This window comes from Leptonotus elevatus, chromosome 6, assembly GCF_054856555.1.
Source record: "Leptonotus elevatus isolate MCC_2025b chromosome 6, RoL_Lele_1.0, whole genome shotgun sequence".
Classification (NCBI taxonomy): Eukaryota; Metazoa; Chordata; class Actinopteri; order Syngnathiformes; family Syngnathidae; genus Leptonotus; species Leptonotus elevatus.
In genome coordinates this window covers 18351092-18366534 of record NC_141244.1, presented here as the reverse complement: position 1 = coordinate 18366534, position 15443 = coordinate 18351092, and the positions used below count along the sequence as shown (strand labels likewise).

Here is a 15443-nt window from a genome sequence, read left to right as displayed (position 1 = left end):
ACTTATGGCTTTAGTCCATGTTTACAATCCAAATATTCTCTCCCTAATTATATAGAAATTCCACACTTGCTGGTTTTATTGCGCAAATGACATGTGAAAGTACAAAACGGGTCAAACCACCTGCTCGACTTCCGGCTTGTCATCCTGTTGGGTCAGGTGAGCTCATCTTTCATCACCCAGCAGACGGCAAGACTGGTTGGATCAACAGACGACTCACACCCACACAGACACGTCGTCTTTGACACTTAAAACATGCAGTGTGACACTGCCGTCCTTTCATACGGTGTAAAGTCGACGCAAGAAGGTTAAATCCAAATAACTTCGGTTAACATTTGAATTTAATCTCGTCCCGGGTGACACCCAAAGCCTGTGTTAACGACTGCCTGGCTTTGAAACTCTTATTTGTATAAAGGGTGTGCGCGCGCGCGTAAAAATGTAAACACACTTAAGGACTCCTCATGTGAGGCAAGCATTTATTGCTGAACACTCCATTGAAAGGACATAATGTAGAAATCATATTTTCAAGATTCAAACATACACGGTACAGGGTTTTAATCCATAAAATATGGTCAATATGTGTGAGGTTCGCTTGCCAAGCAAGTTAAGCAGCTTTTTGTGGTTTTGAGCATTGACAGTAAACCAATGTGTGAAAATATTTAACATGCCTTCAAATCAGATTAACATTTAACAGCCATATTAGCGTAAGCATATTTCAAAGGCAATTTTGACATTCTTATCTTAGAAAAGATAACTGAACATTACATGAATACCATCAATGTGGCAGCTAACCAAACACTAAATACAATGATCTTCGGGGCATTTTTTATTTTATTTTCCTTTTTGCATTCAAGCAAGCCTACATGTTAAACTATGGCTATGCTGCCATTTGTGGTTATGTTGAGCATGCCTTTAACATACACACTTAATACAAATACAAGATAATTGATGATTAGAGCAGTGCAATGTATTGTTTATTCCTTTAAAAAAAAAAAACTTATAGAAAGGCTCTGGGATTTGATAGGGGGTCTTTCATGTTTCTGTAGCGACGGGCTAGCCAAACACCAAGCATCTGTCATGGAAAAAGAACATTGTCAATAAAGTAGCATATTTCAGAATAATAATAAATAAATAAAAAAGGAAATTAAAAGATGTGTTGTCCTAAACTTTGGAGTTTGAGTAATAGTGACTCAAGTCTAAGAAGCTTCAGGCTTGATATCGTCGACACACTAAACGTATATTAAAAATGGTATTCAATTTTTAAGTTTTACTCTCAAGTCATATTTCAGAAATCTACAATTCCAAGGAAAAATAAGTCTATAAAGTTGTTTAAAAAGGTTTTTTTTTGCTGCATTTTTTAGTATAGATAAGTAGGGCACCCTTGTAAAGAAGAGGGATGAGGGCAGTAAATATCAGTCATTGACCTCTGTGAAGCTGAAGAATAGTCCAATTCCGCCCACAAAGCGCAGCACTTCCCCAGCGTACTTCTCGATGATGTCAGAGCATGTGGCGCATGACAATGGCAACTGCTGGTTAAAACAGCTCTAAAAAAAAAAAAAAAAAAAAAAAAATTTTTTAAACAAGACATATTTTCAGAGTTTCTGTGCTACAAAACTATTTAGCTTAAACAAGTAGACATTCAATTAAATAGAATACTTATGAGCTGAAGTGAATTTGACAAAGATGATCCTAATAAAAGTTAAACACTTTGTAAATAGACAAAAAATTGGGGCGTCAAAAATAGGATGACATTATCTTCCCAGGGGTCCGGCTGGGTTCCTTACGGCAGCGCAGGATCTGTTGTAGTCTACATGGGAGAAGCCGCAACAGTTCAGCGTCTTCTCCACATCCGTCTGCGTCGACTCGGACTTGTTCCAGCCCACCTCCAGGAGGTGATTCTGTGAGGACATCAGGAAGTCCGTCAAGTTAATCAGAATGTGAAAAAAGGGAGGGGGAGGGGGAGGGGGGGTCTCGTTCTGGAGTGATGACCTTACCCGCTGGTCTTCATTGAGGGCCAGACAAGCACACGACACAGACAGCTGCACCACAAACACCAGGGACAGGACGATCATGTACTGCTATGTTCAGAAAATGTCACTTTTGAGAGTACCTCTTCTTGTGCTTAAATCCAAATTAAATTACAAGTACTTTTGCCAGCTCTGCTGCAAACCACGTAAGGATACGAAGAAGAGCAGCACTTGGTGATGCCGCAGGGCGCCGCATAGTCCCACGAAGGCCACCAGGAGTAGGAAGATGCCCACGCAAATCACCCCCGCCACCACCTGGATGCTGGACACCAGGCCGAACCATTTGCCCCACGCCGCCACGCCCACCAACAGCAGGCTCACCAGCTGAGGTAACAACACATCAGGTTAGAAGAATAAGAATATACAACTGTTATATTGTCTGTCGACAATGTGTTGTCATACACTTTGTGTTCAGTCTGTTATAGTGTAGTGCCGCAATATACTGTAAATTCAATTTTGAATGCTAAAATTGATTAAAAGTAAAAAACTAACATGCGCAATTTTATTTTAATTTTATTTTTATTTGGACAGTAACTGTTCCCTGCACACCATCTACACACGCAAGTCAGAGCCAAAAAAATAATCAGCCGAACGATATTGTGTCTCGAAAAACAAGTCGAGCCACTCGTGTCTCGAGACTCCTAAACAGGACAATATTCAGTAAATATATAAATATTTGAAAATAGTATTTGAAATATGTCTATACATAAATTGAAGTTTTATCCCGTACTTATGGAAAAATATCTAATTAAACTCATTTTAAATTTATCTGTGTAAATCTATTCTGAACTTTTAACGTAAAATACAATCAATGAAGAGACCTGTACTGCCACCACATTAACTGGGAAGAACACACGTCACACGACGTTATACACGGAAAGAAAAGAAAAATGCAGACAACAAACACTATTTTGTAAGAGTGAAGAAGTACAAAGATGAAACGTCAACCGAGATCATTCATGACACATTGAAAAAAGTGCAGTACTTACCACGTAAAGTACATTGAGTGCGCAAAGGGAGTTTTTAGTGCAAACAAATCCTCCGCAAACCATCTCTGCCACTCTATAATTTCAGGCCAACTCTCCACCTGGGCACCCGAATTTGTTTTTTTTAATTCCTGTAATCGTGTTCAGGTGTTTGCCACGTGACGTGTACACACTTCCTTGTTGACGTAAGCGCCAAGTATTTTTTCAATTGTTTTATTTGTATTGTATGTTTTTTAACTTGTATTTATGTATTGTCAAATTAAACTCTTGTCATATAAAATCATTTTTGGTCATGATTTTAGTCAATTTTCATTACTGATAATTATAAATGACGTAGTTGTCAATTTTAGACGATGAAATCTTTGCGAATTTGCGACATCTAGCGGTCAAAACAGACAGCTCGCGCCGTGCTTGGGTACACACACATCTTTAGTAGATACAGTAATACTCTAATTATTTTTAAAGATTTATAAAATATTGAAAACATTTACAAATACTTACATTTGGAACGTGTGGGGGGGGGCATAAAGAAAATATTTCAAATCATTAAAACCCACACACAAACTAAAAATGCAAAACATACACGAGAAAATTAAAAACTGCAATATCAACAATACCATACCAACATCACCACTATTACTACTAGTATGAATAATATTTTTTTATAGGATAATTTCTGTGTCAAAGATGAAAAAAAAAACATGACAGTAACGACAACACAAAAAAACTAGGAAATATAATTTAGAAAAGGTAAATCAATAAATATTACTGAGAAGGATGGCAGAAACCAAGATTAAGTTCATAAAGTGCAGGGTTAAAAAAAAAAAATCCTGTATATATTATGCTGCTGAAATTATGCTAATTTCCCCAGTGATGTACTAATAATCTATTTTATTTTTTTAAACAAGCGAGCTGACTTAGAATATGCAAATATAAGTTCATTTTTTGTTACTTTGGAATATTCATCCCCCGGCAAATTTTGAATATGTGGACATTTTAGCATGACAAAATCCCAAAACACACAGCAAAGGGGTTAAGAAATGGTTCGCCGACGAAAATATAAATGTTTTGCAGCTTTTGTCATTCTTTAAAAAAAAAAAAAAAACGGGACAAATTGTGTCCTGGGAGAGATTTTTATTTTCCCAGGACAGCTGGTAAAAAAAAAAAAAAGGAAAAACTGGACGGGTGGCAACTCTACCCACAACCCCAAATCAAACCTCCAACTTGCACATATTGCATCACATCGTCCAAAAACAAGAAGAGACAAAAAGAGGAACTCGTGTTCTTACTCACACTTGAGTTTCATTTGCATGCCTCAAAGCAGCTTGTCTCTCATCACGCTTCGCTGGCTTGGATGAGGTCAAAACGTTTGCAGCATTAGTGCTATTTCTTATTGTTGTTGCTTATTTTGTTCCCATTGAATTATGGCAGAAGAACTCAATTATGTGACAGTCAAGTTCAACTCTCACAGTGAGTCGTTTTACATTATTTCTTTTTAATGAATAGTTTAGTGTTTGGGTGATTGAGAAACTACATAGCAATTCATGTACCGGTATGTGTTTTCCTAAGTATACACACAAACCTAACAGTCTAAGAAAGCTACTAGTGTTATATTAAATCCTCAATTGAATTTACATAATAAATTGTTTTCAAAAGTATAGGACAAGAAGTCTGAATTTAACGGGGGGTTTTTTATATAATTTTTTTTAGGATGAATAAATCCCTGAAAATGAATGAATCTGGTACATTGGTACTTTGAGATATGAGTTTAATTTGTGGCTGTTTATCTTTTTCACCCTACCCCAAAATTCAGCAAAATGTTTGTAAGGAAAGAAAAGCTATAATATTGGACTTCATTAAAAAGAAGAAGAAAAAGAAGAAGAAGAAGAAGGACTTCATTAAATAGAAAGTTGTTGTTGTTGTTGTTTTGCTTTCTTTATTAATTCAAACTAAAACATCCAATTCAAACTGAGCACACAAACCAGAACGGTGTTGTCAAACAAGACACAAGAACAAGAAAACAAGTTAAATGGAAAGTAATCGCATTAAAAAATGTTTTGCCACATTGTGTGTGCATTATGGCCACCAGGGGGCAGCGTATTACAGACATACCGATATGCAGTTCACGAATCGGTCATAGCTCCTTTGTAAACTGCAATAATATTAGTCGTTTTTAGCTGAGAATAAAGAAAATATATGTGTGAAAATATATGTTTGAACATGTGTTGATCCACTGTTTGTGTTTAAATACTGTATCCATTGCTAGGGTTAACACTGTAACAGCGTCTGAGGCATTTTGCATTGTTTGTTAGCATAAAGCTGAATATAATTATTTTAGTTTTTCGTTAGTTTGACAGTAAACGTAAACTGAGTATTTATTTTTTATAAATGTTTTATTTATTTATTTTTTTGTAATAAGGAAAGCAGCAGAGGTCTGCGTGGCTTCACTATTTGGCAAGGACAACACATGATCAGGTCCTGGTGAAAACAACTTATGCTTCTCTTTCCAGATTTGCCAAATGATGGCGTGATCTACGAAGATGTGAGGAGAGAGCTGGAGATGTGGCCGTCGCAAGGTTTCGGGAAATATCCCATTCCCTACGCATTGATTGTTCACTGCTGCCATTCACAATCCTGTCGACCTTACGGCAGTGCTTGTACTATTTGTCATCTACAGACTTTTTACAAACTTACAAACGTGTCTTTGTTGTGTCCAGGGCAGTCTGGAGATGTGGAGGAGATCTATGACAACGTGCGCTCTAAAGAGTTACCTTGTAACCTGCCTCGCACCTCTCAAGGTTCCTGACCCCCCCCCCCCCCCCTCAATGTTACTTCACAAAAAAAAAGATTGGCATTTCCACATTTCGGTAATTTGGTGACGTTACACTTAGCGACACTCTTCTAGTACGTGTATGTGGCTGTTGGATTTTTTTTTTGTCCAATCAGATTGCAGCCCATTGCATTTTAATTAGTAGTGCAGGTCTGTTCGATTTCAGATTTCAGTTTCAAAACCATCCCACTCAATGATGTCTGCATTTTCCATCCTCTGATTGGTTGGTATTTTGCCAAATTGAAAAAGTTGCTCATACTTGAAGTGTACTGTAAAACTGATACATAAACAAAAGAAAATTTATAATATATATATTTTTTAACATTTATTTTCCTGTAATGCTAACATGGGGTACCAGAAATGAGCATAGATGAAAAATATATGCCTTATCTTCAGGAAGCAAATATTGGTTAAGGTTATTTTTCCCAAAAATGTTTTTACAAATACAGTATTTTGACGTTAGAGGTTGGGCTGTCAATGAAAATATTTATTTGTTTGCCTCTAGAAAACGTGTCAAAATTATCGCTCCACACACCTGTCACCCTGGCGGCGGCAGCTCTGGGCATCCTTTGCGTCATCCTCATGTCTGTCATCATCGCCATCACCCTGCACCGTAAGTACACCTGTTTTTTTTCTTCTGAATTAACAATTAGAAAACAAGAAATGAAAATGTGACTGAATATTTTGGTGCTTGTTTTCTCATCTAACACAAAAAATTAGGAACAAAAATCAAAGTGGAAAAACAGGCTATAGGACTACATTTGATTTAAATTGTAATTGGTTGGGTTTATGTGGCCTGGAAATCAAAAATAAAAATTGAACAGAAATAATTGTTTAGAAACCAAACAATTCTTAAAGATTAAATGCTTACAAGTTAAATACAACTGAACTGGCACTATATTGGATTAAGAAAAAGTTTGAGGCACTTCAGTGATTCGTTCATGTACCACTAGAGGGAGCCCACAGCCCACACTCTGAGTCACTGCTGTCATCATATTTGGCTGATGGATGGATGGTGGTTGCAACTCTTCCAATACCCTCAAGTCTGAGATTGTAATATGAAAAATCACACATTTGATTTCATTTTTTTGTGTTAGATTTCATTTCAACACAACCAAATAACCAAATAATCAGTCACTTTTTGATTTTTTGATGTCTGACAGCCAGTTAAAAATGAGACACACTGGCCAGTAAGAGTAGTTTCCCTGCTCCAGTGAACAGCGTCATGGCTGAGCAGCGCCGACAGAACGTCAACCTGACGGCTCACATGCAGGCCGAGCTCGAGCTGCTGCAGGAGCAAGCCCTTGAGCTGAGCACGGAACGGAACCAGCTCAACTGGACCGTGGGCCAGGTCCTGCGGTTTGACATTTTCCCTGTCAACGATCTCTGCCCACAAAAAGGTTAACACGCACGCCAGGGCCTTAGCATGACAGTTGTTTGCAAACAGGTTTGCATGGTGATGCCATTGTGTCTCTTCATTGGATTGAATTGATCAATTATCAGCATAAAAATACCATTTTATTATCATCATAATTAGACCCTAATGATTTTTTTTGTACAGTATATAAACTTTTTAAAACTATTTTTTTAAATAAAAATGTCAGTTTTTATTATTTTAGAAATACTGAATTAACACATTGTAAGATGTCTTTATGTAATATTATTTTATTATAAAATTTATATTTGAAGCTTATTACAATACATTTATATATTTTTATAAGCTTGTGAGTAATTGTTGCAATACATTGCATATATGTTGACATTAAAATAAATAATTTTAATACAAATATTATGAACATATTTTATTAAAATATACATTATATATTAAAATATTAGTTGTTTATTTTATTTTATAATTGTTATTCGAGTTTTTAAAATAATCTTTATTGTGATAAATAGAATTACAAAATATATATCTTTAATTATTTAATATTTTGTACACTATTTCTAAATATAATAATATAATTTTATTAAAATTTATATTTTGTATTTATTACAACAAATATTGACTTGTTTTTATATTTTTTAATTATTAGAATTGAAGTTATAATTTAAAACAAATCTTTTTAATGATTATAATTGATTGAAATTATTATTTTTATATTGTTATTATTATTATTTAATATAGATCATTTGATGGATTGTGGTCATGTGGTCACTTAATGTGGCGGCTAATAAACTAATACAGATTTACTCATGCTCGTTACCAAACCACCGACTAAATAAATATTAAAATCAAACTCAGTCCTGCACGCTGTTTTTCTGTTTTGTATATTTCATCTGAGCCTAAAAATAAATTATGTAAAATCTGGTATTTTTTTCATTTTATGTGTACGATTTTTTTAAAAGTTACTTTTGGTATTTTTTTAATTTTCAAATGGCAATTGAATCTAAAATGGAAAGAACAAATAAGCCATGGCAAGTTGTGTTTGTGTTTTATAGTTTTAAGCCTGTGCAAGCCGTGCGCGGACAATTGGCTGCAGTTCGGCTCCAAGTGTTACCTGTTCGTGCACGCAAGTTACTATGTTGACTGGAAGACCTGGCAGGATAGCGTTGACGATTGCAAACGGAAAAACGCGCAACTGCTGCTCATCAAAAGCCAGAAAGAACAGGTGAACATTTGTCAAAGAGAAGTGGGGGGAGGAAGTACTACTCAAGGAATATACATCATTTCCACTTATGCCCCCACATTTCCTATTCGCAGTCGATAACCAGGCTGCAAGATTGTATGTATATAATATGAAATATTTATTCATAAAACGTATCCATGCTATCCCTCCAAATAATCATTTGGCCACCAAAGGACCCCAATATAATCTTGCAGCCCGATCACATCTGGTACTGACACCGGCTGGTTCATCCTTCAGCTAAAATGTCTCTAGGAAACTAGCTACAGTATACAGCAAAAAAAAAAAAAAAGCAGGATTATTTTATTTTTTATTGTGTAATGAAATCAGCCTGGAGTCACTTGCGTTGACATTTTTCTGGCCAGCCATGTGTAGTACCAGTATTAAGCAATGCAATGTGTTGCGCAATCACGGAAAATAATCAATGTATGATTAACACAATAGGAACTTTGTCATACCAACATTTTAACTAATCGCTACTGCTTAAATTATATATATATATATATATATATTTTTTTTTTTTATAGAGTGTTGGATACTATAGCTGTTTGACCATTTATTTGAAATCCTTGATATCCGTCTTCTTCAGGGCCATACACTAGTACGCTCTTTAACCGCTAGATATCAAGGATATTAAATAAATGATCAAACTACCATCTATAGTGTTGACTTTAGTAAGTTACTGCTATGTCGACTATTTAGTGACAATGTCATTTTCCCGTTTGTTTCAGGAATTTGTCACGAACCATACTCGGTACTACAGTGATGACAAGCACGGCTACTGGATTGGGCTGAGCAAGAACGAAGACACTGACAGGTGGAATTGGGGCGACGGACGCAACCTTACTCTGACGTGAGTGAGCAAACACCAAAGACACGACAAAAATAACAAAAGGCAGGATCCTTGTGCATAGCGCTTTGTTGAGCATGAGAAAGCTTTCAAGCTAAATCTTCAGTCAGTAGCTAATAGGTTAGCTTCCACAATAAGTTGAGCTAAGTACAGCTAAATCTAGCACAGAAGCTGCCTGGTAAATCACTCAATCTAAATCTATCTCAGACGAAGTCAGCCGTGTTACCCGCTGATCCATCCTGTCGCTAAATAGCTACCTGCTTAGCTTGTACTCACGGTGAAATAATTAGCTCATAAGAAAGATAGCTATGCGGCTAGCTCAAATCAACGCTAACTCAAACTGATTCGCTGCATCCATCATTAGAAAGCTCTGGAGCTAAATCTAGCTCAGCAGCTAATCTGGACTAATTCGAAAACTCATAATCAATCTCAGCGGCTAGACAACGTAAAACACACTCTTATGAAACCAATAAACCAAATAAATTGGTTAAATATTTGCCTGAAGCAAAAGTAACAAATAGGTCACTGACACCTTTTACACCTTTGGCTAACACCTGCATTGATGACTCACGGAGACTATTTTGTGTGGCTTCTAGATTCTGGAGAAACAAATACTACTACTACAAAAACAGATGCGCACTGACGTCAAAGGAACAGGCGTCAAAATCCCTGGACAACTGGAGCAGAACGAGCTGCGACATGAAGAACAGATTTATCTGCCAAACCCATGCCTTCGCCAAACTAGATCTACCCTAACACATCACCCGCACCACATCACTACACGCGCACACACTCACAAAAAGCACCAAATCTAGCTATGTAGCTAGTTACTGTTGGATTATTAACATTGTTTTTCAGTTTCAATTTATATTTTAACCGTTTTGGATATTAGTTATAAAGATATAAATATAAGACAACAGTTAATTCATATGTTAAGCCAATCTATAGTCCTTTGTTCTCTCTTGCCTGGGAAAGAGAAGGGTAACAAGTTTCTTTTCTATATTATCTGGAGGGAGTAGAGTTTGTACCAGTCTGTGTCCGGTCGAAGAGAGTCCAAGGACAGGCTGATTTATTATTGTTTAAATCTAATCTGATTTGTATTTATGGGAACTTGATGCCCTTTTGTGCTCATGGGAGGGGAGAGGAGACTTTTCGTATTCACTCACTTTTCAATAAATAATGATGTGCGGGAGGAGGAGACACACAATTTGAACGGAACATGGCTTGAGTGTCTTCATTTTGTGTGATCAGAAGCTTCTGAATAATTATACCTTTGCAAAGGGACTTCTTCACCAGGATCTCACCATTCAGTTAATTGAACACGCAAAGAGTACAATACATATATTGATTATTCTAACATTATGATAGCCACTAGCTTACTAGAACGCTCATAAGAAACGCTGTGGGTAGTTCACGATAAAGCTCTTATGCAAAATGTATAGCACAGTAGCTAGCTGGTTAGCTTTAAAGATAAGTGGAGTAATGAGAAATTATGAGAAAGCACTGAAGTTAATCTTAGTGTAGTCATAACAAATAATATAAGAATCATATTTACTGAGTTAAGTAGCCAAATAGAAAACTTGGCTAGCCAAATCTAGCTTAGCAGTTCCTGAACATTGGGTGCACTGTTTCACTCCGAGTGTTCGGAAGCTTAGATTGTTGTTCAAATGTCACGTTTGGTTACGTAACGGGCCCCAAGAAAGGAGTACCGGACCGCGCTCTAGGAACTCCAACAGAGACTTAATCAAGCTAACTTGGCAAACCGAGTCTAACTAAATAGCTCGCTGTTTAGGTCACGGGCTACATCGCTTTGTAAAAATCTTGGTACATTGTACCTAGTTGGTTGGCTAGGTAGCTAACTAAAAAGCCTTAAAGCCAAATCTAGCGAAAAAGCTTGCTGGTTAGCTAGCAAGCTAAACAGAATGCTTGGTAGGTCGTAGCTGGCTGGGTAGCTCGCATGCTACGTTGATCTAAAAATGCTCGCCAGGTAAGCCTGATCCACATGTAGGCCTACAACCAGTTACAACACAAGCTAATCACACTATGGTTTATTTTAAAGGACAGATAAAAAATAAAAACTTAACTGACAAGGTAGGGATCTTAATTATTTATTTTGCTATCAAATCAGTCAAATATTTTTTTCTAGCCAGTGGTGTGTAATAAAAGTAGGTATTTAGCAAACGTGTTGTGCAACTATGGAAACTAATCATACTTGTGGCCCAAATGCATCAGCATCATCATAGGTGGAAATGTTAGGGAACACAAAATTTAATAGATGGCGACATTTTATCTTTAACATCAAATACAAACACAGAAGCGAGGGTAAAAAAAGGACTGACGACAAACACCTGTTGTGTTTATCAACAGAGATTCCACGACACAATTTTCTTCACTTCCTCTATTTCAACCTCGTTTCGGATGATACTTTCCGAGAAGTTGAGTTGCGCAATCTGTCTTTGCGCCATGTCCTGTTCAATTCAACAAATGAAAAACTAAAAAATACCCACAAGGCATTGGTGAGAAAAAAACTGTCAAGCATTCTATTCGGTCCTTATTCAAGTTTGGGTGTCCACTGTGGAATAGTCAAGTTACATAAAATGTAGTCATTTACAGTAAGTATACAAGGTTCCCATTTAATGTGCATATTTCAGATTGTGTGACAAAATAAATGTGTGCCGCTCACACGGGTGTATGTGCAAATGTTTGGTGGTGGCCGTAGGTGCACATTGGCAGCCATGGCTGCTGTGGATGGCTACGTACTGTTTGTAGTTTAGCGCCAACTGAGTGTGAATGTGCGAATACGTGAATATTGTACACGTTTTAAGCGCTAAGAGTGTGAGAAAGCATCATAAAAATCGGATGCATTATTATTACAATAAAACAATATACTGGAGACTGGGATTTTTGGGGCCAATGCACATGTTGGGGCTTAAAAAAAAAAAAAGATCAACTGATAAATGGCATAGTGCCACAAACAATTGCATATATATATCCATAATCATACAAACATGAAATTTGGTGCGTATGCTTTTCAAACCCAACTCTTTAGAAGAGAAAAATAATAATCAGGCCACGCAAATTCCAAGATTTTCTTATAGTAAATTTTAAAATTAGTAAAACTTTCATTTTCATTTAATTCTACAAACATTATAAAAACAAGATTTTTTTTTCTTTCAGATAAAATACATTTTATATATAAAATAAAATGCATAATAAAAAATATATTTGACTTATTATTATTATTTTTTTTTTGCCTAGCCCTACTTTAAATTGTACGGACCTCATTAGGAGATTAGGAGGTTCAGGAGACAGCCACAAAAATAATGGAAGCAAATATGTTAATATTTATTGAGGCAATAAAAAATTGGATTCAACACTTACTCAGTGCAGTTTGTCTGCATTTCCGTGCTCGTCATTAGCCAGTAATCTTCCAGCGACATGCTAATTACATGAATATCTACAAGCTAAATAATTTGTGGATGCAATTGATATTTGGATTTCTCCTATCAGACGTCTGGTCCGTTTCTGGTCTTATTGTCCCAATGAGGCTGAAGATGATTGGAAGGACTTGAATGCCCATCAAATGAGCCAGTCATGATTTTATTGGCAAAGTCCTCAGTCGCTACAGAAGACTAAAAGTTACTCTTTGGACTTCTTCTTCTTTGGTGGAGGTGATTCTTGCGGCTCTTCGCAGATGTTTGAGTCATTTTTGCTCTTTTTGCTTTTCTTCTTGACTTGATGTTCGGGAACGGGCGGCTCGGACTCTGTGTGGTTATTCTGTTCTTCTACTGGAGGTTGCTGCTCTTTCTTCTTCTTCTTCTTCTTCTTTTCCAACAGTGGAGCGATGTCAAGGTCTGGACTCGTAAACTCTCCGTTTTTCTTCTTCCGCTTCCTCTTCCTCTTGTGGTCATCATCACCTTTTTCTATGTGCGTCGTTTCCTCCTCCTCGCTCTTTTTCCTCTGTTTGATTTTGACATCAGACAGTTCCGAAAGTGAAACATCGTGGACGTTTAATTCTCCAGTCTTCTTCTTGGATTTCTTCTTTTTGTTTTTAGGCTCATCTTCTTCCTGTCCGTCTTCAGTCTTCTTACCGTATTTGGCCATGAAGTCAGCCTCCTGCTGCTCCAGCCGGGCTAGCTTTGCGCTCATGTTCAAGCCGTGTCTGGCTCCTCTGGGGGGAGAGGAAACAAAAAACACAGAATGAGGAATGTAAAATATTTTCAGTCTTAAAGATGCAAATCCATAAATGGGACTGACTTGTGGGCGGTACGTCCTCCGCAAGCCTTCATCAGGTCATTATCGGACAGCCTGCAAGGAATCAGCAAATGCGTTAAAAACACGGATGAGATACCCCCTTGTGCCTTAAAGACTTTTTTTCATGCTTTGATTTGCATAAAAATGAAAGCAAACATAAAACACTAAATATTTGTAATGGTTTAATTCTGCTGAATTAACCGCAATTAAATCAGAGTCGAAAGGTTCTGTGAATGGGGTCAACACGCAGCCGTGCGTTGTTGGCTGAAATGTATTGAACACTACTTTTTCCAAACCTTTAATTCTGAAGAATTAATAGAACAAAACAAGTTCTCACTTGGTAGTGGAGGACAGATCCAGTTTGTGATCTTCCTCCTGGTCCGAGCTGCTGCTGTCGCTGTCGCTGTCACCTGCTGGTTCTGGCTTCTCCTGACCTGACAGCAGAGTGGCTGACTGAAGGGAAAAAACACACAAAACGCATTCCAGTCAGCGCATCTTTAGTCCGCAACTCCTCGTGGAAAACCTTCAAGTATTTCACCTTGACAAAGCAACCATAGAGTTTGGCTTTATCCAGCAAGGCCTTCCGAGGTTTCTTGTTAGAAATCACACTACGGATTTCTTCTTCACCGTCCTCAGCCACCTTCTTCATCGAAATGCCTTCCTGGATCAAAAGATATCTGATGATTGAAAGTTCAACAATGCTAAAAGCGAGTGTGATTATGTACAATTGTGACTGTTTGACCCTGAAATAGTCTATTTTTATTCACATTATTTCTCCGTGTAAAAATTCCTTCTGCCACCAACCTGATTGGTTTCCACCTGCAAGCTGGACGAAGCCTTATTAAAGACGTGATCCCACCAGTGGAAAGTGAACTGCTCTCCTTCCTTGTGACCCACCTGACACAACACACAAGTCTTTTGTTAACACTTGACGGTACATGCATACACACACACCACCAACAACAACAACTCTCACCCCGCCTTTGTTGCATTTCACTTTGACCTTGATGGCTTCAGATATACCGTTCTCATCCCGACCCAGTCCTTTTCCTAAAGATAATACAGTCAGACATGTCAAGCTACGGTGGTTGGGAAATGATGAATGGCAAGAATCAATAATCTGACCATGTTTCCAGCCGTGACGCTTCAGTTGCTGCTCGGCAAACCTCAATCCGTGGCCCTTTTCTTGCACAACGTCAGTCATCTGCACGAAGAAAGGCAAGTTTGTTAACGCCTGTATTATGATGTTGTCATCGTTGTGTTAGTTGACAGAGAAAACACCAAAAACACGCGACGTAACAATACATTGGTAAAAAAAAAAAAATCACGGCGATCTTTAAATAAAATAGAAGTGTCATATTATCGAGTTAAATCCGAAAACGCATTAGAATCGTATTCGTTCAATATGTTATAAAAACAGAATTGAAACCTTTGGAGAAGTGTGACATGCGTCTTCAGCAGGAGGCTGACATGACACCGGAAACACGTCACGCATAGCGCCCCATTGTTACTTTCGGGTTTCGTTTGCACATTCGGCTCGAGAAGAAAACCACCCACATTTGCGTTCTATTTATCGGTTTGTTTGTAAAAGTAGCGAAGATCTCATTCTTATTTTGGTTATTGAAAAACTAAAGGGGTAAACGAGTTCAGATTGAAACTTTTCTGTTAAAAAAGTTTCGTTCCCAGTGCTTTGCACCTGTCATTTTGTCATAAATGAAGAAAAACAATTGTCACACATTTGGGCCTTTAGCATTTATTAAATGTCGACCTTTGTTTTTGATCTATTGTAAGGAAATTGAAGGGTTTGGAAGGACATTGAGGAGGGTTAAGACGAGGCAAGCCTTGTTGGTATTTTGGTTTCCCAAAATGTTA

At 37.3% G+C, this 15443-nt stretch overlaps 3 protein-coding genes across 4 annotated transcripts; 1 reads left to right on the top strand and 2 right to left on the bottom strand.

Moving 5' to 3' along the window:
* Positions 1-445: 445 nt before the first annotated feature.
* On the bottom strand, positions 446-3160 carry tspan13a (tetraspanin 13a). Its single transcript, XM_086078222.1, has 6 exons — positions 3014-3160; positions 2181-2348; positions 1992-2072; positions 1782-1895; positions 1422-1541; positions 446-1069 (listed from the first exon to the last, which is right to left on the bottom strand). The coding sequence occupies exons 1-6, from the start codon at positions 3074-3076 to the stop codon at positions 995-997; spliced, it is 621 nt and encodes a 206-aa protein (XP_085934348.1). The 5' UTR covers positions 3077-3160; the 3' UTR covers positions 446-994.
* On the top strand, positions 3154-10466 carry LOC147172428 (oxidized low-density lipoprotein receptor 1-like). 2 transcript variants are annotated; one of them, XM_086078221.1, is made up of 8 exons: positions 3154-3195; positions 5521-5586; positions 5728-5808; positions 6346-6453; positions 7055-7240; positions 8283-8452; positions 9199-9320; positions 9914-10466. In XM_086078221.1, exons 2-8 carry the CDS (start codon positions 5571-5573, stop codon positions 10071-10073), a joined length of 843 nt encoding a protein of 280 aa, XP_085934347.1. In that variant the 5' UTR covers positions 3154-3195; positions 5521-5570; the 3' UTR covers positions 10074-10466. The 2 variants fall into 2 exon arrangements, with proteins under 2 accessions (XP_085934347.1, XP_085934346.1); XM_086078220.1 differs by lacking the exon at positions 3154-3195 and adding an exon at positions 4249-4480.
* Positions 10467-12641: 2175 nt separating this feature from the next.
* On the bottom strand, positions 12642-15068 carry gpatch4 (G patch domain containing 4). Its single transcript, XM_086078722.1, has 8 exons — positions 15001-15068; positions 14697-14775; positions 14548-14621; positions 14376-14468; positions 14110-14232; positions 13909-14024; positions 13575-13625; positions 12642-13488 (listed from the first exon to the last, which is right to left on the bottom strand). Exons 1-8 carry the CDS (start codon positions 15064-15066, stop codon positions 12957-12959), a joined length of 1134 nt encoding a protein of 377 aa, XP_085934848.1. The 5' UTR covers positions 15067-15068; the 3' UTR covers positions 12642-12956.
* Positions 15069-15443: the final 375 nt, after the last annotated feature.

Excerpts from the sequence above, each read along its gene's own strand:
- tspan13a (XM_086078222.1), bottom strand. The coding sequence starts at position 3,076 with ATGGTTTGCGGAGGATTTGTTTGCACTAAAAACTCCCTTTGCGCACTC. Across the intron at positions 2,349-3,013 it reads CACTCAATGTACTTTACGTG|CTGGTGAGCCTGCTGTTGGT; the intron begins GTAAGTACTGCA and ends TTGTTACCTCAG. Across the intron at positions 1,542-1,781 it reads ACAACAGATCCTGCGCTGCC|AGCTGTTTTAACCAGCAGTT; the intron begins GTAAGGAACCCA and ends TTTTTTTTTTAG.
- LOC147172428 (XM_086078220.1), top strand. The coding sequence starts at position 4,435 with ATGGCAGAAGAACTCAATTATGTGACAGTCAAGTTCAACTCTCACA. Across the intron at positions 4,481-5,520 it reads AGTCAAGTTCAACTCTCACA|ATTTGCCAAATGATGGCGTG; the intron begins GTGAGTCGTTTT and ends TTCTCTTTCCAG. Across the intron at positions 7,241-8,282 it reads CGATCTCTGCCCACAAAAAG|TTTTAAGCCTGTGCAAGCCG; the intron begins GTTAACACGCAC and ends TGTGTTTTATAG.
- gpatch4 (XM_086078722.1), bottom strand. The coding sequence starts at position 15,066 with ATGCGTGACGTGTTTCCGGTGTCATGTCAGCCTCCTGCTGAAGACGCA. Across the intron at positions 14,622-14,696 it reads GCGTCACGGCTGGAAACATG|GAAAAGGACTGGGTCGGGAT; the intron begins GTCAGATTATTG and ends TATTATCTTTAG. Across the intron at positions 14,025-14,109 it reads TCTATGGTTGCTTTGTCAAG|TCAGCCACTCTGCTGTCAGG; the intron begins GTGAAATACTTG and ends TTTTCCCTTCAG.